Source organism: Procambarus clarkii, chromosome 26 (genome assembly GCF_040958095.1).
Source record: "Procambarus clarkii isolate CNS0578487 chromosome 26, FALCON_Pclarkii_2.0, whole genome shotgun sequence".
NCBI classification, from domain to species: domain Eukaryota; kingdom Metazoa; phylum Arthropoda; class Malacostraca; order Decapoda; family Cambaridae; genus Procambarus; species Procambarus clarkii.
In genome coordinates this window covers 11,466,660-11,494,159 of record NC_091175.1, presented here as the reverse complement: position 1 = coordinate 11,494,159, position 27,500 = coordinate 11,466,660, and the positions used below count along the sequence as shown (strand labels likewise).

General features: G+C 45.0%; 2 protein-coding genes across 8 annotated transcripts in view; one reads left to right on the top strand and one right to left on the bottom strand.

Moving 5' to 3' along the window:
- Positions 1 to 7,161, top strand: part of LOC123756789 (uncharacterized protein DDB_G0290587-like) — a 28,622-nt gene extending 21,461 nt beyond the window's left edge. The window contains exons 5-6 of the mRNA XM_069331897.1: positions 5,529 to 5,623; positions 5,980 to 7,161. Of these exons, the coding sequence (XP_069187998.1) occupies positions 5,529 to 5,623; positions 5,980 to 6,616 (732 nt within the window). The 3' untranslated portion in view covers positions 6,617 to 7,161. The remainder of the gene's footprint in view (positions 1 to 5,528; positions 5,624 to 5,979) is intronic.
- The window catches only part of LOC123756624 (small G protein signaling modulator 2), a 162,090-nt gene that overhangs the window by 100,279 nt on the left and 34,311 nt on the right, over positions 1 to 27,500 (bottom strand). For all 7 annotated transcript variants that reach the window (XM_069331899.1, XM_069331904.1, XM_069331902.1 and 4 more), the window contains one exon: positions 18,119 to 18,194. In XM_069331899.1, the coding sequence (XP_069188000.1) occupies positions 18,119 to 18,194 (76 nt within the window). Of the gene's footprint in view, positions 1 to 18,118; positions 18,195 to 27,500 lie in introns of those variants that run through there.

The following is a 27,500-nucleotide window of genomic DNA, read 5'->3' as shown; positions in this document are numbered from 1 at the left end:
GATATTACTGGCAGAGCAGAGGCGGTCAAGACGTAAAGTCATCGCCACGGTCCTCAAGTCACAAGGTCTCCCCAACATTGAAGAAAATACAGTTTACTGTCATTTACCTGTGACTGGTTCCTAGAGTGGTCTGGTCTCGCCGTCACAGCTCGGCTGATCAGTAGCCTTTCGTAGCAACTTGTCTAGTTCTCTCAAGTCTTCTACATTTGTTCCGATTTTCCCCCATTGTATAAGGTTCACGAGTCGTTAGTCTTCTATGCCGATTTAGTGTTTTCTAATCGTGCTAATGACGCCCCTAGTTTATATGGGGAGGTTTGTTCCATATCTTACACCTCTTACCGTACCTCTCCAGTAAGTTTATGTTCCACACCCACTGTACCTCTCACTCTAGTAAGATTACTGTGCATATTAAGACACTAATTTCTGATTATTCAAGAAGCATATATTACCAGATCTCTCTCTCCCCGTCTCCGTTCCACTGAATACATTCAGAGCGCTTTGTAATGTCGGAATAATTCCTCATTCGATTCCAGTTCTCCTAACATTCTTCCACTTTGCAATTCACTCTAGATGTTATCAATGTGATTCCAGCAATTCCAGTCATGGGGAAATATTCCCTTTCCAGGACGGGTGGCAGAGGCCAGATTGCAGAGGCTGCAATTTGCAGTAGAGGGGGAGAAGAGATCTGTTTATATGAGATGCTGCAGGACAGGAAGAAAGGGAGAAGAGATGTTTATATGAGACGCTGAAATAAGATGATGATGGGGAGAAATCTGTCTATATAAGATGCTGAAGCAACTATAACAAAGACATACGTCAACCCCAATAGACATCAAGGAATAGGTAACTGAATTGGGGATATAGAGATTTAAAGCTAGAGAATATTGGATAAAAAATATAAGATAATGTAGAACAGAGAACAGAAAAAGAGGATAAGGAATAGTGATAAATGAGAGAGAGAACATGATCTGGATAGAGCACAAGGTATAAAGGATATGGATAGAAGATCACACGATAAATATGAAAATAAAGGTAAACGGGATAATGGGTGTCAGATAATGAATTCAGTTTAAGAAATAAGTGTAAACAAATGAAAGATAGCGAATGTATGATAACAGACAAAGAAACATGAAAAACTCAAAAGAATGAAATCACACAAATATTTAGTGGAGCAGTACAGTCCTAAGGATATTTTTTATTAATTTATTTTTCTTAGCGTGTTAATTTTTGTCATTTCTTAACTTATTTCTCTTTTGTTAATAATTTTTAGTTTACTATACACCTATACTCAAGTTTTGTATTTTAACATGTAGAGTCATGCAGGTAGACTACAAGAAGGGTAGCATAGTCTGTGTGGTGAGGTAGCTGTGTGACACTGCATGACTCGTTCTCATCTTCCAGAAGTCTTTTTTTTTTTTATTAAGTTATGAGGTACATCTGCATTAGTGCAGCTACCCTAGACTATATGAAGTGGAGTACAGTGTGTCAAAAAAGCTAACTAGGTGATGCTATAAAATCCCCATCACACAGGATGGTTAGTCATACAGAGGCATGTGATAAGCGGTCTGCACTGGCAGACTCCGGATGCATTTTGAGGATATCAACAACACAAGATTGAATAAGGTAGCAGTGGTAATACAAGTCCCCATCTCGCAGGATGGTTAGTCATACAGAGCCATGTGTTTAATAGCCTGCATTGGCAAATTTTGGGTATACTGTGAGGATATCTTCAAGAATACGAGAGTGAATAAAGTAATTGCAAAGCTCCAGGTACCTCATGCCAACTGGTCTGAAAGGTCTAATAACTGGGCATTCAGTGATGTAGTGCGGGAGATCATGCCGTAGTTCCTGCTCACAGAGTTTGCAACTGGAGTGCTCAGGATTGGGAGACCCGTCACCTGCAGAAGTCTTGGTAGTCATATTGTTGAAAAGTCTTGGGATATGTCACGCCAGGTTTGATATACATCGGGCAGGTGATACAACCGCCGTAAACCAGTATACACCGATATATACAATGTACCCTTATTACCATACACATTAGAGAAAGTTATATGCAAATATCTGTACTACCACCGTATATAATTCAATATAGTAAGCTACAGTCATTGTGGCTTCAGCTTTGATTAACAACAATGTCACTACTCGCCGACTTAATCTTGACTACACTTCCCTCGACAAGAATACAATTCCCTCTACATTGATCTTAGTCTTACATTCCGTAAATCTTACCCACATGAAGTTAGCAGTACGAAATGATCAACATAATTAACAGTTAACGAGTTACCAACATCAATCTCAACAGTACGAAATTCGCGGCCAACTGCTTAATTAAATTCAATTATACGTCAAAAAGACACACCAATATGTAGCGATCAAGGACATTACTTCCTACTACACATCTACCAACCACATAAGTATCTCAAGGGAAGAAAACTATCAAGAGAAGGCGCCCAGCCATTACGACTATATAGCACTTGATTGATTAATAAAGATTAAGCCAACCAAGAGGTGGCACGGGCATGTATAGCCCGTAGTCCTATATTTTTGTAAGCTTGGGACGTAGTTAGGAGGTGGAGGGTGAAGGCATAGGAGCTGATGTGAGGTAAGGCAGGAGGAGACGATGTCTTGCTTCTGGCAGGACTCCAGTGTAAAGCAGGTCGATGTTGGGAGCGCACACACACACACACACACACACACACACACACACACACACACACACACACACACACACACACACACACACACACACACACACACACACACACAAGGATGCAGGTCTTCCGTCCCTAGGGACCAGCCGGGCCGGGCAGGACACCCAGGACAAAGCCGGCACCATCTCGCCCAGGCAGCGTCAACACGATAAGGAGTTATATCTTCATTAGCGTTGTTTATGATGACTTATTTCTGGTGTGGCGCTTGTGGTGGGTGATGAGTGTGGAGCCGCGCCCCCAGACGGCCCCGTCTCCTGTCTCCTGCACCTGTGGTCACGCTGCCAGTCACTGTCTCTTGCACCTGTGGTCACGCTGCCCGTCTCCTGTCTCCTGCACCTGTGGTCACGCTGCCCGTCACAGTCTCCTGCACCAGTGGTCACGCTGCCCGTCACTGTCTCCTGCACCTGTGGTCACGCTGCCCGTCACTGTCTCCTGCACCAGTGGTCACGCTGCCCGTCACCGTCTCCTGCACCTGTGGTCACGCTGCCCGTCACCGTCTCCTGCACCAGTGGTCACGCTGCCTGTCACCGTCTCCTGCACCAGTGGTCACGCTGCCTGTCACTGTCTCCTGCACCTGTGGTCACGCTGCCCGTCACTGTCTCCTGCACCAGTGGTCACGCTGCCCGTCACCGTCTCCTGCACCTGTGGTCACGCTGCCCGTCACCGTCTCCTGCACCAGTGGTCACGCTGCCTGTCACCGTCTCCTGTACCAGTGGTCACGCTGCCCGTCACCTTACTCGGCCGGAGTTACATTCCATTTCATATTTACCATTTGGGTGATTTTGTAATTGTTAATTTATTTGGCTAGTTACTTTCTTATGTTTACATGTTTGTGGTGTTAAGATCGTGTCATAATAATGGACATTATAGGAGGACCACTGGACTATGCCAAGCAGTTCTTAATTATATGTGGCCACAGCTAGTCATATAGTTGTCTAACCTACGCTTGAAACAATCCAGCGGCCACACTCCTATTATGTGATCTCTTAACGTAGTCCACAAACCTACAGCCATGTTCCCGGGTCAGTATATCTCTTGAGGTTATCTTGTGATGATTTCGGGGCTTAGCGTCCCCGCGGCCCGGTCCACGACTAGGCCTCCATTTTTTTGTTAACCCTCCCCGCCCAGGAAGCAGCCCGTAGCAGCTGCCTAACTCCCAGGTACCTATTTACTGCTAGGTAACAGGGACATCAGGGTGAACGAAACATTTTGCTCATTTGTCTCCGCCTCCACCGGGGATCGAACCCGGAACCTCAGGACTACGAATCCGAAGCGCTGTCCACCCAGCTATCAGCCGCCCTGACGCGCGTAGTATTTAAGAATTTTTTTTTCTAAATCTAGACTTATGCAAATGATTTTCATAGTTTTCGTGTCCAATTTCCCAATTTCGTGTTCAAATCAGGGAGACTATAGAGCACAGTGTGGCAAAACGACTAAAAGGTGCCTAGTATCATTGAGGATGCCACTAGTAGAACACAGCAAGACCAGCGGTGCCAGAGGTCCACAAAGTACTGTATCGGGGCACGACTCGCTCAAAGGCACATCGGGAAAGCAACATTTACCATCATCCTGAAAATTAGGACGTTCTATACTGATCCATTAAGTGGCCAGGAGCTATAAGTGCATGTGGCCATTAAGTGGCCAGGAGTTATAAGTGCATGTGGCCATTAAGTGGCCAGTAGTTATAAGTGCATGTTGCCATTAAGTGGCCAGGAGTTAAATGCGTGAGGTCAATACACAGCCTAGGGAAAACACTTTGCCTTATTACACAGCCTAGCGAAAACACTTTGCCTTTCTCCTATCCCCTAAAATGGTGGCAGGAGGAAAGCCATTTAATATGAGGCAGTGTGTTATCCGTAATAGGTGACCAGCTGTCCTGCCAAGCGTTGCGGATAGCGGAGTTAATGACCGGCTAGAATGGCGGATAACACAAACTTTATTGGGAGGTTCGACCGGCAGGAAAGGCGACCCCATCAGCGGCGTCTGCAACATCAGTCCGGGTAACGCCTGTACTGCCAGTTAGGCACTCGGCCAAATCTGTATTTTATTTAATATACTTAATACCCTGTTAATATTCCCCTTGTTATATGCACTTTCGTCCATTTGTATTCCTCAATTATGTCCTCCCATATTCTCTAACCATCTCTAAAAGTTTATACAAAAGACCATTCTTAATCTTTTTTCACATGGGAGGTTCTTAATGCCTGGGATTAACTGTCATTTCTCTCTCTTGTTGTTCATACTAAAGTGTTTATGTCCACTACACTTCCTCTTATGACTCCTATTCCTCATATTTCGAATATTAATCTCTGCACGAGATGCTAGGCTACTAAAGCTGACGGTTATTTTTGGTATTAAAATTTGACAATTTCAAAACTTTCCAGCGATATCTGGTAACCTTACTATAGTTGTATAGGCCTAGAACTCTAAATTTGTCAGCATTAAACTCCATCTGACAATATTTTGTCAAGTTTTAAGTCACAGTTTAGTCGACTTTGCTGCCATTTTTTGAGTTTGAATTTATTCCCCGTCTTTGCTTTGCTTGCCTAGTATCTTGTTTATAAGTTTTGACTTTGTTTTTGTTTTTTAATATTTGTTTAATATAATTAAATAATTACTCGATTGATAATGTTCGTTTTTGTTTTGTTTTGCTGAGAATTTAAATTGGTAATGTTATTGAATAAAGTAGTATCGCTTAACGTTGGTAAACGTTTAGTAATGTTGTATTGCTTAACGTTAGTTACTAATGTTGATTTGCTTGGCGCGTTAAGGTTATGTTGCATGTTGCGTTATTAACCCGAGTGATGCATGTTGCAGTTCTTCGGATGTCACCCGTCAGCGCAGGGCGGCGGCGGCCTGGTGAGGAGGAGGTACTCCTGCACCGGCGAGCTCCGCTTCCACCCCGTCAGGAGGTGAGTGTGTGTGTGTGTGTGTGTGTGTGTGTGTGTGTGTGTGTGTGTGTGTGTGTGTGTGTGTGTGTGTGTGTGTGTGTGTGTGTGGTGTGTGTGTGTGTGTGTGTGTATGTGGTGTGTGTGTGTGTGTGGTGTGTGTGTGGTGTGTGTGTGTGTGTGTATGTGGTGTGTGTGTGTGTGTGGTGTGTGTGTGGTGTGTGTGTGTGTGGTGTGTGTGTGTGTGTGTGTGTGTGTGTGTGTGTGTGTGTGTGTGTGTGTGTGTGTGTGTGTGTGTGTGTGTGTGTGTGTATGTGGTGTGTATGTGTGTGTGTGTGTGTGTGTGTGTGTGGACTCTGACTTACCTCTCTCCGGTACAGGCACTGTACCTACAGGACTGACGTGCCGGACGTGATGTGCAACAACTCCAAGTCCGCCCAGCAGATCATCGGCCAGCACCACGCCCAGACCACCACAACTACCAGAACCACCACAATCTCCACCACCACCACCCCCGCCTCCACCACCAAGTCCAGAACCACCAGAGCATCCACAACCACAACTGCCTCCATACCCAAGACTTCCTCAACCAGTACCTCCACCAGAGCACCTACTACTACTACTACCACTACCACCACCAAGACCTCGATCCCTGTTCGTACAACCACCACTGCTTCCACCACCACTACTACTCCGTCAACCACAACCACCGCCCCTACCACCACCACCGCCTCAACCACCCCCACCACCACCACTGCCTCCACCACCACCACCACCGCCCCCACGTCAACCACCACCACCACCACCGCCCCCACGTCAACCACAGTCACGGCGCCCCCCCGGGTTGCCGGAGGGAGCCAGGTAGGCCCACCGAGCGCTTTCATCAGGAAAGTTAACCATCAACCCATTACCGATGTCACTGACCTCCAGAGGATCACCCAGGTCATCAAAGGTCAACTACTGGCCCGGAACAAGGTCAACAGCAGAGAGGCAGAACCGGCTATCGAACAAGTCTAAGCAGGCGTTCCGGCCATCTTGCACCTCCACACAGCATTCGCATCGTCCCAACAATTTTTCCCAAACATTTATACAATCCTCATACACACATAATACAAGGAATACCACACAGCCTCCCTTATACAGTATACACAGCCTCTCTCATACAGTATACACAGCCTCCCTCATACAGTACACACAGCCTCCCTTATACAGTATACACAGCCTCCCTCATACAGTATACACAGCCTCCCTTATACAGTATACACAGCCTCTCTCATACAGTATACACAGCCTCCCTTATACAGTATACACAGCCTCTCTCATACAGTATACACAGCCTCCCTCATACAATACACACAGCCTCCCTTATACAGTATACACAACCTCCCTTATACAGTATACACAAGCTCCCTCACCGGGCCACAGCATACAACATTTCTCACATACATCATAAATCAGGTGGTGACGATTACTGCTTCGTTTCATGGGTATAAAATATTGTTGATTATTATTTAAATATTAATTTATAAAACACGGAGTACAATAATATTTAATAAAAGTGTTCACTAAACGGCAGGAATTTAATTGCATTTACACAGTTTAGAATGACTTTTTATTATATATATATATATATATATATATATATATATATATATATATATATATATATATATATAATATTAATAACATTGTTAATATTATTCATATTATTTTATTATTACTGTTATTATTTAAACTATAATTACTAGTGGCGCACAATGTGCTTGACGGAAGTCTGGCTAATGCAGGAAGCAATAGGCTACATAACGTTCGTAAAGAATTATATTTGTTCAATTTGTTAGATTGCATCTAACAGCTTTCGATTCCATCATTACGAGCCAATTAACTCGTCCCATCACGCCATTTGGTACATTTAAAATAATTACATGCACTATATATATATCTATATATATATATATATATATATATATATATATATATATATATATATATATATATATATATATATATATAATGCTCTATTCTATATTTAAATGTTGCAGGCATTTCCTACTTGCAATTACAAAGGCTTGCTAATGAGTAGGGGACGGAGTGTGCAACATGTTCACTAACGACTTGTTCATTAACAACACCAACTGCTAATTAGTATAGATAAAACACTACTTTTTGTCCATTATGTTCAGCGTATATTTAATTGTTATTGTTATTAGAGCAGCAACGTTAAGCGAAACTGTAATAACAATCACAATAATAGTATCAACAATATATATATACAATGCAAATATATAATAATTATAGTGATACGTATACAACTCGTCTGATGCACTTAGTAATACACTATAATAGTCTTAGCAAGTGCGAGGCTGGACTGGTGTTCCCATGACTGTGGGCCGAGCCCCCTCTGGTCTCAACAAGAGACTATAAGGTCCACCACTCAACAAGAGACTATAAGGTCCACCACTCAACAAGAGACTATAAGGTCCACCACTCACCAAGAGACTATAAGGTCCACCACTCACCAAGAGACTATAAGGTCCACCACTCAACAAGAGACTATAAGGTCCACCACTCACCAAGAGACTATAAGGTCCACCACTCAACAAGAGACTATAAGGTCCACCACTCACCAAGAGACTATAAGGTCCACCACTCACCAAGAGACTATAAGGTCCACCACTCACCAAGAGACTATAAGGTCCACCACTCAACAAGAGACTATAAGGTCCACCACTCAACAAGAGACTATAAGGTCCACCACTCACCAAGAGACTATAAGGTCCACCACTCACCAAGAGACTATAAGGTCCACCACTCACCAAGAGACTATAAGGTCCACCACTCACCAAGAGACTATAAGGTCCACCACTCAACAAGAGACTATAAGGTCCACCACTCAACAAGAGACTATAAGGTCCATCACTCACCAAGAGACTATAAGGTCCACCACTCACCAAGAGACTATAAGGTCCACCTTAGGCTCACGCTCAGCACCTTGGGCCGGACTAAAAGACTGGAGCTGATTAATTGATTGATGAAGATTAAGCCCCCGGGTTAATCTTCATCAATGTTTAAGGCCGTGGTGGTGCAGGTGGTCACGCCGCCCGTCTCACACCGCCACCACGGAGTAATATGTCAAACATTTTTCAGATAAACATTTTGAAAGATGCTATGATGAAACTGGATAACTTTCCTCTCTGCGAAACTGTCGTGTCTCGTCTAGGTTTAATAATCAGTCAACAGCGTTTTAACTTTGTGTTGTATTTCTCTAATTAGTTTTTAATATTCTACAATAGATTTAAGGGTTTAGGTTTCATCAAGAGAGATGGTTACTCATTACCGGGCTTCATAAATTCTAGAGTAAGCGAATACGCAAGACACTATAGCCATGACGTCACGAGTGACGTCACAGTGACGCAAGCCGCGTCCAGCAAATGAGACGCCGGCTCGATACTGGAGCCACAGTGACGCAACTGCCAGCTGTGAGGCTCTTATCCCGTTTTAAAAGTGTGATCCTTGAGGGCAATTAGGCACGAGGCAAAGCACATCATGAACACTGTTCCCCCAACCACCGAGCTCAATTAATTATGGCAGTAAGATCATCTGGGAGGAGACAATGGCCAGTGGAAGATGTACGAGACTTCTCAGAAATTTCTTCCTTCACATCGGCCACCCACCAACATCCTCAGCTAATTTTCCTCGCCTTTGTTTACCAGATGGTAATTCACATCGTCTACTTGTTCTCCCGATGGTCGGTATGGCAGACCAGAGTGGCAACACTGCTGGCTGGTAATCGGTAAAAAAACAAAACAAAAAACAAATTGTTTCCAAACCTACCTAGTCTTCGCCCTCTGAAGTTGGCAACACTGCTCGCCGAAATCTCTGGTGCAGAATCAATATGATTGATAGTTACATTAAACTGTGATGCTGAAATTGTTGTATTATGACTACAACATGCTGCGGTGATTACATCATGCTGTGGTGACTACATCATACTGTGGTGACTACACCATACTGTAGAGAGCATATTGTATCTCGCAGGTCTAGGACAAGTCAGGTGGTATAACTCATTTATACAGGACTTCACACTGGTGCTGTAATATTCAGAATTGGCTCCAGAAAAGTGGCATGCACGCTTCTTAATGATTCCTAGTTTAGATTTTTAGAGGCAGTTATTTGGCCACCCTTGTAAATGTTGCTAGTTGGTGACATGAGGTTGTTGGTGGCTTCTGGTGACATGAGGTTGCTGGTGGCTTCTGGTGACATGAGGTTGCTGGTGGCTTCTGGTGACATGAGGTTGTTGGTGGCTTCTGGTGACATGAGGTTGCTGGTGGCTTCTGGTGACATGAGGTTGTTGGTGGCTTCTGGTGACATGAGGTTGCTGGTGGCTTCTGGTGACATGAGGTTGTTGGTGGCTTCTGGTGACATGAGGTTGCTGGTGGCTTCTGGTGACATGAGGTTGTTGGTGGCTTCTGGTGACATGAGGTTGTTGGTGGCTTCTGGTGACATGAGGTTGTTGGTGGCTTCTGGTGACATGAGGTTGTTGGTGGCTTCTGGTGACATGAGGTTGTTGGTGGCTTCTGATGACATGAGGTTGTTGGTGGCTTCTGGTGACATGAGGTTGTTGGTGGCTTCTGGTGACATGAGGTTGTTGGTGGCTTCTGGTGACATGAGGTTGTTGGTGGCTTCTGGTGACATGAGGTTGTTGGTGGCTTCTGGTGACATGTTACGTGTGACATCACTCCTCACGTGTTGTTCCCTGCGTGTTCCTATTATGGGTTGTGACCACTATATCACCATCATGTTCTGGTATGTCCCGCCGTGGTCCCCACGTAATGTGTTACTAAATCATTTACCACTGTGTAACATGAGACAGGCGGGGCAGAGGTTACCGGGGCTGCAGGTGTAGGGAACAACATGAGGGAGAGGGAAGGGACGCAGTTCCCTACCGTACGACCGCAAGGTAAGAGGGAGGGAGGGAGGGAGGGGAAAGTGGTAGACGACCCGCTCATAATACCAGGCGCCCGACCCGTCACCCTCAGCCCGGGCATTAATCACCAAGAAGTGGGTAATTACTCACACGCCGCCCTCAAGAAAGGTCAGGAGTCATTGTCCCACCACACACTCACGGAACTCATACAATGAGGCATACAGATGTGCATTTAAGCACGGTGGACCCCACGTTCCGCTGAAGAGGGTGTAACACACATCTTAGACAAGATGTTAGTGATAAATGTAGTGCACAGTCTTCTCTTCCACTTTCTATAGAGATTTATTAGTACAGTTGTTCAGTGTGGGAGCACTGGACATGCAGCTGGCGGTATCCATTTGTTGTAAGCGTCAAAATATATGTTCGCTCACATAGCAATTTATGTCCTATTTCCCGCACACAAAAACGGTCCAGACACATGCAACGAGGCTTGTTCCTGAGCTGACGGGTTTGAGCAACAAGGAAGGACTGAGGAGCTAGAATTTACCACAATGTAAAAGAAGAGTGACATGATAACAACGTATAAGATCCTAAGGGAAACTGACAAAGAAGACAAAGTAGCAATGTTAAATTCTAAGAACATCAGAACGAGGAGGCATAGATGAAAACTTGAGACACAGATATGTTACACAGATGTCGGAAAGAGTTTCATCAGTGTTAGAGGCATCAATAAGTCGAATTGGTTAGGCGCAAATAGGTTAGTACAGTACTAGCTAAGAGCACAGTGCTAGCTTAGAGCACAGTGCTTAGAGCACAGTGCTTAGAGCACAGTGCTTAGAGCAACGAGCCCTAGATGACTGTTGCGAAACGTCATCACGTCTCCTGATCGACACGAGTGATCAGAGAAGTCTCAGCCACTTCAGGAAAACAGGTCTACGTAAACCACGAAACAATACATATACACCGTTTATGCTGGAGAGCAGAGTAGGGGGGGGGGGGAACGAACCTGCTGGTCCCATGGAGTGAGAAATGTTTATAAGGGAAGAGAAGGTGTTATGAAATGTGGGGGGACGTCTCCGCAGAGTGAGTAGTGTTTTGTGGAAGAAAATGGACGCGTCAGTCACACATGGGTGACGAAAGGAACATTTCCACTGACAGGGTGGCAAGAAATGATGTACATGTAGGCACTGTGGTGATGTACATGTGGGCACTGTGGTGATGTACATGTGGGCACTGTGGTGATGTACATGTGGGCACTGTGGTGATGTACATGTGGGTACTGTGGTGATGTACATGTGGGCACTGTGGTGATGTACATGTGGGCACTGTGGTGATGTACATGTGGGTACTGTGGTGATGTACATGTGGGCACTGTGGTGATGTACATGTGGGCACTGTGGTGATGTACATGTAGGCACTGTGGTGATGTACATGTGGGCACTGTGGTGATGTACATGTGGGCACTGTGGTGATGTACATGTGGGCACTGTGGTGATGTACATGTGGGCACTGTGGTGATGTACATGTGGGCACTGTGGTGATGTACATGTGGGCACTGTGGTGATGTACATGTGGGCACTGTGGTGATGTACATGTGGGCACTGTGGTGATGTACATGTGGGTACTGTGGTGATGTACATGTGGGTACTGTGGTGATGTACCTGTAGTCTGGGACCGTAAAATGCCTTTGTGGAGAAACTGACTATAGAGTTCTTAGCCAAATGGGATAAAGGCGTGACCAAATAGCGAGGAACTGATAACATAATACATACTAATATATGACGTATTACCACTACCCGGGCTGCTAGTGACCTGGGGTCATACACATATCTTAGCCTACGATAACACTCCAAGGTCGTCTAGAGGAACAGGTGAGTACAGCACAAGGCCAGGTGAAGGGGGTTCAGGTACGCTAGTTATTCTTGCCCAATATTTATGCCTAATGTATTTATTGACCATTATTTATGTCCTCTGAAGAGTCCTATTCAGACGAAAAATAAAATATTTTTTTACACAAGTAATGTGTAGGCTAAGAGTGCCACAGTGGGTAGAGGCACTAGTATTGTGCAGGCTGAGGGTGCTACTGAGGGTGCCACTGAGAGCTGGACACGTCAACAACACATTATTTGCTAGCAATAAACAACTCTAAAACGTTTCCGCATTCCTCTATGACGTCATCAGTGGCATGTATGGTGAGTGAGGGGCGAGAGAAGGAGGCACTGTGAAGGACGAGGGAAGGAGGCACTGTGAGGGGCGAGGGAGGGAGGCACTGTGAGGGGCGAAGGAAGGAGGCACTGTGAGGGACGAAGGAAGGAGGCACTGTGAGGGACGAGGGAAGGAGGCACTGTGAGGGACGAAGGAAGGAGGCACTGTGAGGGGCGAGGGAAGGAGGCACTGTGAGGGACGAGGGAAGGAGGCACTGTGAGGGACGAGGGAAGGAGGCACTGTGAGGGACGAGGGAAGGAGGCACTGTGAGGGACGAGGGAAGGAGGCACTGTGAGGGACGAGGGAAGGAGGCACTGTGAGGGACGAGGGAAGGAGGCACTGTGAGGGACGAGGGAAGGAGGCACTGTGAGGGACGAGGGAAGGAGGCACTATAAGTGAAGATACAGACAGATATAAGGGAAGAAAGAAACCCAAGACCCCCGCCCCCCCCCCCCCAGGTGGCATTATATTGTATGATATTGCATGTTGTTGCATTGTAGTGCACTGCAATATGCCATCAGCCAGCCGTCACTCACGAATAAGCTGCAAGACTGCACCGCATCACCCACCTGTCTGACTTCATTACCGGCGCACCTGTCCTCTTCCCACACCTGCGGCACTTACCCAGGCGGGAGCCACGCATGCGTCAGGCCTGGTGGAGACGCATGCGTCAGGCCTGGTGGGGACCCTGGGGCGCACTGTGCGTGTGTAACAGTGTGTACGGGATAGTGTGAGGTAACCATTTACACACCGCCTACTAGCCTTATAGTACTTGTTACACTACTAGTTAGCTAGTCTGCGTTCTAGTTCATTGTTGAGTCTGGCATTACAGTTGTAGATGGAGGTGGCTTTCGTAACTTCTTTCAGTACACTTCACGTGTTGGCCGCCTGTACAAGGTACAAGAATTCCTTTATATATTCCACTTTTTCAGCCTGTACTTGTGTCCTCTTGTACTACTTTTTCTCAATTTAAAAAGTTATCTTTGTTTACTTTGGCTGTTCCCCTCAGTATCTTAAATGTTATGATCATATCCCATCAATTTCTTTCCTCCTCTAGTTATGAAATGTAGTTTCATTAACCTATCATGGCAAGCGTAAGACCTGGTGGGACGATGGGAGCACACTGTTAACCCAATTATTGAAAGACTACATGTAAATGTTTGCATAATCTAAGTAATTCAGTCACTTCATATTGAGGTAAGTATGCTGCTCATATTCACTTCAACACACAGCGAGTATGTTTCTCCATTTCCCTGCAAGACAGATATAAAATATAAGATATAAAGGAGAGAGATATAAGACAAGATTTCCAAATTACGAATATTAACAAACAAATCTTTCAGGGATCTACATGCTACGACAGTCATTACTGTATATATAATACACGATGGGATACCCTTCAGTGGCCAGGTCGAATCCCAGAAGGTTACACTGTGGGGGGCAGACCCGGAACCACCAATTGCAACTCCCCAAACCTACCAATCACCAAGCAAATTTTATTTATGCCTGCCCAAAGTGGTTGGCCTCCAGCCGTGGATAAACAGACTATATTATATTTGATATATATATATATATATATATATATATATATATATATATATATATATATATATATATATATATATATACATCTATAGATTTATATGTTCCAAGGTTGCTCTAGTATTAGTGTGTTCCAAGGTTTCTCCGATATAATATACATGTTCCAGCTAGATTCAAATAATGAAACTCAGTGGACTCTGCCACCAATCTTTCATCTGCACATAGTTCATGGGTGTTGCCATGGGAACCGACCCCCCCCCCCTCCACTGTGAGGGGGTGGGGAGGGGACGAGAGGGGGCGCCATCCCTCCCCTGCACTATGAGGGGGGGTGGGAGTGGGGGGGGGGGAGTGCCAAGCCACAGAGAGGCCACACTAACATGGACCTAATGCGACCTGATGCGGTAGTTAACGCGAGTGCTCAAAGTGCCACAACTAAGACACTTCCTTTGACACGTATCGGCCAGTTGCCGGTAAACTCGTCACTGGTTGAAATTTATTTAATTTGAAGCCCCGTTCAATCATCAACCTTGCAACCCGGTCTGGTGACGGCCTCGACAGCCAGGTTGTTGGTGCTTGCAGCCTGCAGTTCAAGTTAACATTATAGCCCTGCTGATTAAGAAGAGCTTGAATGAACATGTCAACTATCCCACCTGTAGACAGGAGTCTCTTGATCACCTCTTTTCTATTTAAATAAGAGAGTTTACAGATAAAGTCTTTTTCGCCCTTATCAATTACAAGCAGCTCTTGCTGTAATAATTGCTCCCTACTGCTGATTGGGGTAATTTTGTACGTTACACCGCTCTTTTAGCGAGAAATTATTTAAAAGTGTAGCTTTGGAACACGCTTCCGGTGTGTTCAAGATGTATACTATAATTTTGTTCTACTTCACTACAGGGAGTTCATCTCTTGATTAATGTATGACTCTAGTGGACACTAGATAATGTCTGGTGGACACTAGATAATGTCTGGTGGACACTAGATAATGTCTGGTGGACACTAGATAATGTCTGGTGGACACTAGATAATGTCTGGTGGACACTAGATAATGTCTGGTGGACACTAGATAATGTCTGGTGGACACTAGATAATGTCTGGTGGACACTAGATAATGTCTGGTGGACACTAGATAATGTCTGGTGGACACTAGATAATGTCTGGTGGACACTAGATAATGTCTGGTGGACACTAGATAATGTCTGGTGGACACTAGATAATGTCTGGTGGACACTATATAATGTCTGGTGGACACTAGATAATGTCTGGTGGACACTAGATAATGTCTAGTGGACACTAGATAATGTCTGGTGGACACTAGATAATGTCTGGTGGACACTAGATAATGTCTAGTGGACACTAGATAATGTCTGGTGGACACTAGATAATGTCTGGTGGACACTAGATAATGTCTAGTGGACACTAGATAATGTCTGGTGGACACTAGATAATGTCTAGTGGACACTAGATAATGTCTGGTGGACACTAGATAATGTCTAGTGGACACTAGATAATGTCTGGTGGACACTAGATAATGTCTGGTGGACACTAGATAATGTCTGGTGGACACTAGATAATGTCTGGTGGACACTAGATAATGTCTGGTGGACACTAGATACTGTCTGGTGGACACTAGATAATGTCTAGTGGACACTAGATAATGTCTGGTGGACACTAGATAATGTCTGGTGGACACTAGATACTGTCTGGTGGACACTAGATAATGTCTGCTGGACATTAGATAATGTCTAGTGGACACTAGATAATGTCTGGTGGACACTATATAATGTCTGGTGGACACTATATAATGTCTGGTGGACACTAGATAATGTCTGGTGGACACTAGATAATGTCTGGTGGACATTAGATAATGTCTAGTGGACACTAGATAATGTCTGGTGGACACTAGATAATGTCTGGTGGACACTATATAATGTCTGGTGGACACTAGATAATGTCTGGTGGACACTAGATAATGTCTGGTGGACATTAGATAATGTCTGGTGGACACTAGATAATGTCTGGTGGACACTAGATAATGTCTGGTGGACATTAGATAATGTCTGGTGGACACTAGATAATGTCTGGTGGACACTATATAATGTCTGGTGGACACTAGATAATGTCTGGTGGACACTAGATAATGTCTGGTGGACACTAGATAATGTCTAGTGGACACTAGATAATGTCTGGTGGACATTAGATAATGTCTAGTGGACATTAGATAATGGCTGGTGGACACTAGATAATGTCTGGTGGACACTAGATAATGTCTGGTGGACACTAGATAATGTCTGGTGGACATTAGATAATGTCTAGTGGACATTAGATAATGTCTGGTGGACACTAGATAATGTCTGGTGGACACTAGATAATGTCTGGTGGACACTAGATAATGTCTGGTGGACATTAGATAATGTCTAGTGGACACTAGATAATGTCTGGTGGACATTAGATAATGTCTAGTGGACACTAGATAATCTTCAGGGCCATCAGTTGCCCATGGAGAAATGAGTCACTTAATTAGTATAGCGCAGGAGTCCACTCTAGAAGTTATAAGTTCCTTAAACACTGTTATCAGTTATCAGAAATATCATGTTAGAAAAGTTCTCGATATGCAGTCTGTTATTTTCTTCCACTTGGTGTATTTTGGTGTATGAAGGTTCGACTTGCAGGCGTGTATAGTCCCAAAACACCCAGACACAACCTCAGGTGTGGTTGGATGGCTACAAGACTTCAACTCAGGTTAATGCATGTTAATGGGCATTTGGGAGGGAGCAATAAAGCCCACTGAACAGGTGTGAAATGAAAGGAAACGCCTCGCTGAAATTGCAAGAGAGAGACTTGAGAGTTTATAATGACTTACACTAATTATAAGAACCTCTGATGGTAGCCTAACATCATCAGCATATATCCAAACATATATCCTATTTAAAAGATATATATATATGCATACATCCTTCCATTTAGGATCCTATTGAAGGATGCTTTCAGAGTCTTGTACACAACATATTATCATCCTGGAGCATGCAGGACCCACCGTGGAACTCACACCTAATCATACAGGCAAACTAGAACAAATATAGGTATGAAACGAGGCTTTGTACCAGACCTGAGGGGATTGAACTATAAGGAAAGGCTGAGGGAGCTAAACTTCACCATACTTGAAGAGACGGGGAATTTGAGGAGATATATTAACGACATATAAGATTCTTAAGGGACTGGACAAAGCTGATAATGAGGAAATGTTATATAAAGTATATAACAGGCAGAGTAGAACAAGGAAACTTGAGATGCAGATAAGTCACAGGGATTTTAGAAAGAGCATTTTTATTTTAAGAAAAATTATCAAATACGGTGAACTAGAGAGAGAAATTGTTCAATCTAATGCCCAAAGATTCATCACAGGTAGATGTGACAGGAAACTGGAGGCTCCGGCGTCACTACACTATACAATCAACAGCTGGTAAGGCAGGGCTCAGGAGCTAATGCTCGACACTGCTCACATGTTTATGCTACTGCGTACACACACACACACACACACACACACACACACACACACACACACACACACACACGCACGCACACACACACACACACACACACACACACACACACACACACACACACACACACACACACACACACACTCACACACACACACACACACACACACACACACACACGCACACGCACACGCACACGCACACACACACACACACACACACACACACTCACACACACACACACACACACACACACACACACACACACACACACACACACACACTCACACACACACACACACACACACACACACACACACACACACACACCACGGGAACACTCACCACACAGGGACGTTATGGTGCTGCTCTCCTCATGAACAAACTTGCGCGTGACTGCTTCCTCCATGATTTGCTTGACCTGAAAGCAAGAACACACGTGTGAGCAAACAACACTGGCAAGAGACCACACCCCAACACCCCAACACAACACCTCACCACAACACAACACCCCAATACAACACCCCAGCTCACCCCCCCTCACTACCCCAGCCATCAACGACTGGGTAACCCCTAACTTCACACTAGCCGACCTGGTTACACATACTGTAGCTTCAGGTAACTATATTCACTCTCCCTGCGCCAGCGTCACGCCCGCACACTCACCACTCTACCCAGTCTAATAATATTACAGAAACAAATACCTGCTATTTAACTAGGCAAATCATCATCAGTAATGGACCGATCACACCATAAATCTACCCAGTGACAGAGCGATAATCATACTGCATATTATAAATATATAAATTAACCCTCTGCCAGCAACAACAATAATAATAATACAGAAACTATTCACATCAACGTGATGAGAAAATACGTAGGAGCCGTGATGAAGGTTCGAATTCTCATCACGGCTCCTACGGATTTTCTCAATAATAATAATTGGCAGTACACTCGGGTTCGTTCTCGACTCACAATCGAGAACTCTGGGTTTGAATCCCGGGGTAAGACAAATGGTTGGGCGCGTTTCCTATCACCTAATGCACCTGTTCACCTAGCAGTAATTAAGTACCCCCGGAGTTATTCAAATTGTTGTGTAGATCCTGAGGAAGGTCAGTAGTTCGACCTCGACTATAAGCCTAACACACAGTGGCTGCCTACCCCAACACAATCAATTAATCAAATTAATAAATAATAAACACAGCGTGAAGCAGGTTGATTACAATCATACAAACTCCTCACTATTAACACATCATTGTCAAATTGGCAAATTAATTATACTAATCTATAGTACTGGCATATTAATGATAATTAAGTGCATGCCATCGTGAATAATAACGGTAACTCACCACACACACACACACACACACACACACACACACACACACACACACACACACACACATGTGGAATATTAATATGTCGAGTACACCAGCACCGTAAATGATGTGATCACGAACGACCATTCCACTCTTAATTCTTCAACTAACTGGTTATAACCACAATTGTGATCAAACCATAACTTTACACCAAGTACTCTACAGTAACTAACCTGTGAATAACATAATAAAAAAATATCACCGCCAACAACTACAGCTGTATAATCCAGCTGGAAAATCATTGTATACAAAACAAAATACATCTCAAAATACTTAGTACATGAAGCACAGTACATACTAAATAGTTCAATACACATATAATGGGCTATACAACATACGATAGGTCAATAATTCACGTGTGACCAGTTACTAGGTCAATACTTCCTACTGTGAGAATAAAGCTAACAATAAAACTTAAATATTCCTAGATTAGTATAGCGCATATATATATATATATACTATATTAGTCCTCATATAGCATGTATTAGGCTAGGATGGTTAGGTTAGGGTTTTATTAGCCACAATAATACAAAACCTTTTTCCCGGTTTGTTCAAATTCAATAGTACCAAATTGTACTTTTGTAATTGTCCACTACGTCAGTATATATAGGATGACGCACGTGGTTGGTGTACGTACTGTCTTCACAGGAGGCTGAGCTGAGCAAGTTCCAGGCGGTACCTGAGGGCCGCTCCAGTTTACAGTTCGCTAGGAGGAGCAGGTCCACCTCGCCTTACACCAGTGAAATAAGAACAACCTGTAGACGTCAAGGTTACAGCCCCGCTCCTGTACAAGCTACAGCCCCGCTCCTGTACAAGCTACAGCCTCGCTCCTGTACAAGCTACAGCCCCGCTCCTGTACACGTTACAGCCCCGCTCCTGTACACGTTACAGCCCCGCTCCTGTACACGTTACAGCCCCGCTCCTGTACACGTTACAGCCCCGCTCCTGTACAAGCTACAGCCTCGCTCCTGTACAAGCTACAGCCCCGCTCCTGTACACGTTACAGCCCCGCTCCTGTACACGTTACAGCCCCGCTCCTGTACACGTTACAGCCCCGCTCCTGTACACGTTACAGCCCCGCTCCTGTACACGTTACAGCCCCGCTCCTGTACACGTTACAGCCCCGCTCCTGTACACGTTACAGCCCCGCTCCTGTACACGTTACAGCCCCGCTCCTGTACACGTTACAGCCCCGCTCCTGTACACGTTACAGCCCCGCTCCTGTACCAGGTAGGTCCACTACGGGCTCACCATAGCCCGTGCTACCTTACCTTGCGGTTACCGTGCGATGATTTCGGGGCTCAACGTCCCCACGGCCCGGTCCTCGACCAGGCCTCCACTTGAAACTTTTTGTTCCGAGTAGCTGAATGTAAAACAACAACAACAACAACATCAAGGTTATCCTTAAGGGTCGCCGCCTACTTGGTCTGATTGATTGATAAAGATTAAGCCACCCTAAAGGTGGCACGGGCATGAATAGCCCGTAATTACTAGGTCTGTTGAGCGATTTCTATGACAAAGAAATGTTCCACAGCAGCACCTCCTGGTGTATATCGATCAGCACAAAAGATAGGTCTTGTCCTGTTAACAAACTGAGTATGACCACTTGAGTGTATTAACACGGTTGTCACTATAATAATCAACACTGATCATTCAATCTCTACTTCTTGTTGAATTCAAGGACGACCAGATGCTGGGTCGTCGACAGTGTCTCCAGAACGACCACTGTTGCCCAGACTCTAACTCTTGTACGACACAACAAGTCCCTTCCACTTTGTTATTCTAGCACAAAAATATTATTTCTACTGAGTATTAATGGATAAGAGTGGGTCTTCTCTTCTATCCTTCATGTTAGCTGTGAGTATGACTCTCCAAAAAGTCTTAATAATAACTATAATGTACTGTTATATCGTAATATAGACGGAGAAAGGCAAAATAACAAGAAAGGGCAGAAAAGGAGTCAAGAAGAAAGTACCATCCTCGAGTTCTTCAATTTCTGGCATAAACTCCTTCCTTAACTAGATATTGGAGAACACATCTCTTCACGGGAAAAAACGTGCGTGCAATTACCAGAAGCCGGGAGAGGCTTCTGACCACGACCTCGTTAGCTGGGCTTCTTGACCTCGTTAGCTTCTTGACCTCGTTAGCTGGGTAGCGAGACGCACTCTTCCAGACCCTAAGCTTCCAGAGGGGAGAGCTATAGGAGGGGGAGGGCAAGGGTTGCCCGCCTTGTGTTCAAGCCTTGACCGTCTCCGATTCTCAGTCGTAAATCCCTAGTTTGATTCCAGGCGGAAGCAGATACAAATTGGCAGCGTTTCCTTTCATCTCGTGTCTCTATTCGTTTAGCAGTAAGTAGGTACCTGAGAGTTTAGACAGTTTCTAGGGCTGCATCTTTGGCATGCACGTACACACACGTACAAGCGCACACACACGTACACGCGCACACACACGTACACGCGCACACACACACACTCGTCCTGTGACAAAAACCGGGAAGAATTGGCTGGGAACTAATCTATAATTAATTGTTCTTGTTTATCCAGCAGTAACTGTGGAACTTGGGAGTAAACCCGAGTAGTGGGTCGTGTTCCAGGGAAGGCGTGGCATGATGTATGGGAAGGAAAAGCTTTCAGCATGTAAACAGGAGTAAGACTGCATCTACTCCTGTACGCATGTGTAAAAAAAACAGTGAAATACAGGCAGGCAGTGTAAGATAATAAAAGTATATACAGAGCCACATACATACATATATAAATTCATGATCACCAGTATGTATACAAACACATATAAAACCAAACGGCCAAATACTATTACACAAAATCTCTCAGACACAGCCACACGCACATAACCTCTCCAAAACACATACACAAGCACACCAAACCACACACACAACACACACACACACACACCTTAAGACAGCCACTCCTGCTTCCAACCCCAGACACGGAATCAGAGCGGGAGCCCCAGAGCCGCCTGGCGGGAGCCCTGCCTACTTTAAGAGGCCAGAGGCCGCCGTAAGCGGGAAATATTGGCCAGGTGGCCAACCCCGCCACTTTATGTCCAGACTCTGGTGCTCGGGCTGCTGTACACACGTCTCACCACCTATTATATTCCACCATGGTATATTGACAGGGGCGGCTGTGTGCACCCTGGAGCAAGAGTGTGTGTGTGTGTGTGTGTGTGTGTGTGTGTGTGTGTGTGTGTGTGTGTGTGTGTGTGTGTGTGTGTGTGTGTGTGTGTGTGTGTGTGTGCACCCTGGAGCAAGAGTGTGTGTGTGTGTGTGTGTGTGTGTGTGTGTGTGTGTGTGTGTGTGTGTGTGTGTGTGTGTGTGTGTGTGTGTGTGTGTGTGTGTGTGTACCCTGGAGCTAGAGTGTGTGTGTGTGTACCCTGGAGCCAGAGAGTGTGTGTACCCTGTAACTAGAGTATATATATGCACCAGAGAGCCATAGTGAAAAAATTAATTCAAAGCATAAATCAAATATATTATTAGCATAAAAATGCTAAGTTTTATGTTTCACAAAATACGAAATATAATTTTTGTACAAATTAAGTAAAAAAATGTTAATTAAACGTATAAAATGGAAACATTTTGCAGCGAGCAGCAGAACCTCACAAAAACTTGTCCCTTTTCAGCTAACATTCACTACCATATTAAATGCTAACATTAACGGAAGAAGCAAAGCATTATCTCTACAGTATATCCCTAGAGTATATCCCTAGAGTATATCCCCAGAGTATAATTCATCATTAATCATTCATTTTGTCGGGGGAGAATGCAGCCTAGTTGCTGAACATAAATGATCCTCCTCCCCAGAATGTAACCCCCACACAAAATTTACTTACTCCTATATACCTATTTACTGCTCGATGAACAGGTGTTAGGTGATAGGTGAAACGTGCCCAACAATTTCTGTCCCGCCCGGGATTCAAACCCGGAAATTCCCCCCAAGTGTGAGTCGAGAACGAACTCAACTATACCAGGGGGACCAGCATGTGGTAGAGACTGTGCTAGCCAACTACTTTCATTTTCAGCCATGTTCCAATATTATAGAAGACTCCCCCTCGCCCCTCACCGCCACAACACACCACCAGGTTCCAATATTCTCTCTGGCGGAACGCACCGTCGACTTTACTTCCCACACTTTTCTCCTCCATTGGTCTACTCTCGTTTTCCAATTTAAATACGCGACTGTTTAATATTGTTTCCATATATTTGTGTTCACGGCAGGAGACTGGTGGTCCTGCTTCACAAATTGGGATGGCTGAGGACACATTCAGAGAATCATACAGAAGCCCCGTGCTAGACACACACACACACACACACACACACAGGTATACACTAGGGTACTGGCCTCTACCCTAGTCACTCACAGAGGTATACACTAAGGTACTGGCCTCTACCCTGGCCACTCACAGAGGTATACACTAAGGTACGGGCCTCTACCCTGGCCACTCACAGAGGTATACACTAAGGTACGGGCCTCTACCCTGGCCACTCACAGAGGTATACACTAAGGTACTGGCCTCTACCCTGGCCACTCACAGAGGTATACACTAAGGTACTGGCCTCTACCCTGGCCACTCACAAAGGTATACACTAAGGTACTGGCCTCTACCCTGGCCACTCACAGAGGTATACACTAAGGTACTGGCCTCTACCCTGGCCACTCACAAAGGTATACACTAAGGTATTGGCCTCTACCCTGGCCACTCACAGAGGTATACACTAAGGTACTGGCCTCTACCCTGGCCACTCACAGAGGTATACACTAAGGTACTGGCCTCTACCCTGGTCACTCACAGAGGTATACACTAAGGTACTGGCCTCTACCCTTGCCACTCACAAAGGTATACACTAAGGTATTGGCCTCTACCCTGGCCACTCACAGAGGTATACACTAAGGTATTGGCCTCTACCCTGGCCACTCACAGAGGTATACACTAAGGTACTGGCCTCTACCCTGGCCACTCACAGAGGTATACACTAAGGTACTGGCCTCTACCCTGGTCACTCACAGAGGTATACACTAAGGTACTGGCCTCTACCCTTGCCACTCACAAAGGTATACACTAAGGTATTGGCCTCTACCCTGGCCACTCACAGAGGTATACACTAAGGTATTGGCCTCTACCCTGGCCACTCACAGAGGTATACACTAAGGTACTGGCCTCTACCCTGGTCACTCACAGAGGTATACACTAAGGTACTGGCCTCTACCCTGGTCACTCACAGAGGTATACACTAAGGTACTGGCCTCTACCCTGGCCACTCACAGAGGTATACACTAAGGTACTGGCCTCTACCCTGGCCACTCACAGAGGTATACACTAAGGTATTGGCCTCTACCCTGGCCACTCACAGAGGTATACACTAAGGTACTGGCCTCTACCCTGGTCACTCACAGAGGTATACACTAAGGTACTGGCCTCTACCCTGGCCACTCACAGAGGTATACACTAAGGTACTGGCCTCTACCCTGGTCACTCACAGAGGTATACACTAAGGTACTGGCCTCTACCCTGGCCACTCACAGAGGTATACACTAAGGTACTGGCCGCACGATAAACTAACAAAAACTGGAAGAACATAACATGCCAATGTTCAACAAAGAGGCCGGCTAAAGAACTTATGAACTACATACAAGGCGCCTCTTTGCTCTCTTATCCTTTCCAATCATACCATGCCAGGTGGTGGAAAATACTGCCAGAAATATAATAGTGACTCTAAATAGCAAAGCCTTCATTGGAAATTGCCATCACGAGTTCATACATTCTGAACTTATAACCTAATATTATTCAATAACATGGTCAGAAATGACACAGTGCAGAGAATGGTGGTCTGATAGCATATATTTGGACTACCAGAAAAGCAGTGATACGGCGCCTCGCGTGCAATTTGTCAACAAGTTAGATAAAGAGACTGGAGCCAGGGGAGGTGTTAGGGCGGGAGGAGACGTTACCCAACCCGTTCTCGCACTTGCTTATACTCAATATTTTGCTTATGAGGCGTCCAGGGGCGTCCTTACCAGGGGCGTCCTCCACGGGTCGGCATAACCATCCATCCTATACTGGCTTGTCTCCCTCTATCTCCCACACTACCTCTTTATAAATGTTTTTCATAACACGAAAATATAAAGATTAATATGAAAGAAGACTAAGCAGCTACAGAAAGTCCGAGACAAGCTGTAAGAACGGTCTCATTGGTGGCTTCTTGAACTCAACGCTAGCCACTGCAACACTCTGAGTACAAGAGGCTGGACACAGACATCAATGCTCTCTCTCTCTCTCTCGTGTTTGCCAACTGTTGCTTCAGTTAAGAAATCAATAAACAGTTTCTCCTCGCAAGCACTAAAGTATAACGGCACTGTACGCCACACATGAACGACAACAGATATCTAGTGCAAGGATCGATGGCCAGATAGTTTAAATGGCCAAAATTCTATGTAAGGAACAAATGAAGTTGTAATTATAAATGTTCAAGAAAGTGTTACTGGCAACAGTACATTGGTCACTTGCTGTTCCCCTCCATCCCTCCATCCCTCCCTCCTAGCCCCTCAGTTCTCACTGATATCCACATTACAATTGGGACCCAAGAGCTGGGATCGACTCTCGAGGGAAACCAAGCCCAACAAAACATAATTCCAGGATGAAACACAGTCCAGATAACCCACAGGAAAAAAATAAATGCCACTGAAAACAGAACATTAAAACACGTACAGTAGCACGCATGTGTGTGTGTACAGTGTGAATGCTGCACAGTATTCATCTGTATACATTCATACATGGTGAAATACACGTGAAGAACCTTAAAGCACTCGCAGCTCCCTGCAAAAAGAGTGCAAGCTTAAAAATAAAACTTCATCACTCTGTCCCGCCCTTCCAACCTCAGATCTCCTCCATTCCACTCATTCCTATTCCATTCCTTACCCCGCACCCCTCCCACCACTGCCTGTGGGAAGCCACCTGGAGCACGCAGCGTACCTGTGTGCTCCTTGGCTACCCGCCCTCCCAAGGTTAGTCTTCAGAGAGAGTTAAGTTTATTTAGTTTATTAAGGAAGTCCTTCCACTTCTGTAGACTATGGCGGAAACTTCACTGTTGCATACTGGGCTCACATACGGGAATCAGTTGTTTGTTAGGCCGAGCTTTTCTTATGAAGTAGATATGTAACATGTAAATAGCCACAACTGTGTGTATGTCATGTACTCTCCTCTCCTCCCCGAAATCATCTCAAGATAACCTGAAGATAACCACCCACCTATCATCCAGCAGGCGGCGGTGGCAAGCCTACACCCACATGCATCCACTGCCTTCCTGCCGAAGAATTTGAGTAGCACAGTATAACATACTTAATTGGCTATTTACAAACTTCTTAAAATTTTAGTGGCAGTTACCCCTAAAATTTTTAGTAACTTTGTATTGGCGTAGCTTTTACTGACAGTTGACCTCTGATCCAATCTACATCCAGAGGTCACTCACTCCCAGAGTTACTGGTGGCCAAGCACCGGTAACATCTAAGAGTCTGGGAGTCTGCACAATCAAAACCACAATAAATGATGACTCTGAGAATAAGTGTTGGAGATGGGGGGTTCGATCCCACACGACCGCAACATTTATTCATCAAGGAGTCTGCCGAAGTTATTGCAAGATTCACAGATATGTGGCTCTTACTGCATGATTCAAAAGGTATATGGATCTTCCTGCAAGGTAGAATGATGATGGGCGGAACTAATGTAAATTTCACAATGTCTCAGATCTATGAAGTTTTGATGAATTATTGTCTCTCTCTATGGGAACAGTCAGCACGAGAAGACTGAAACTGTTGTGTATGAGTGTGGTGTATGGGGTGTAATGTGTGGTGTATGGGTATGATGTATGGGTGTGGGGTACGGGTGTGGTGCTTGTATATAGTGCAGCAAAAAGAAGCACCCTACGGTACTCTGTCTCTCCCCCCACCCCATTCCACCCCTCTTCTTTCACCCTCTCACCACATTTCCCCCCTCCCCTCTCCACCTTTCCCTTTCCCATCCCCCTCCCCCCCCCTCACATCCCTCATCACCCTACCTTCCTCCCTCTCCTATTTTTCCCCTTCCTCGAACAGACAGAGATTTCCGTTTACTTATTATAGAAAAGGGTTATCCGGCTGCACCCGGGTCTCTTCCCTTTCTTTACCCCCCTTTCTCTGCCCCCTTTCTTCACCCGCACTTGTACCATCCCCCATTCTCTCCCATTCCCATTGAAACAACTAGATGAAACTGATAGAAAATGTATTATTATTAAGTACTGAAAACTCTATGTGAAACACATCGAATATTTCACACTTGACTTCACGATAACTCGCATGGGGAGG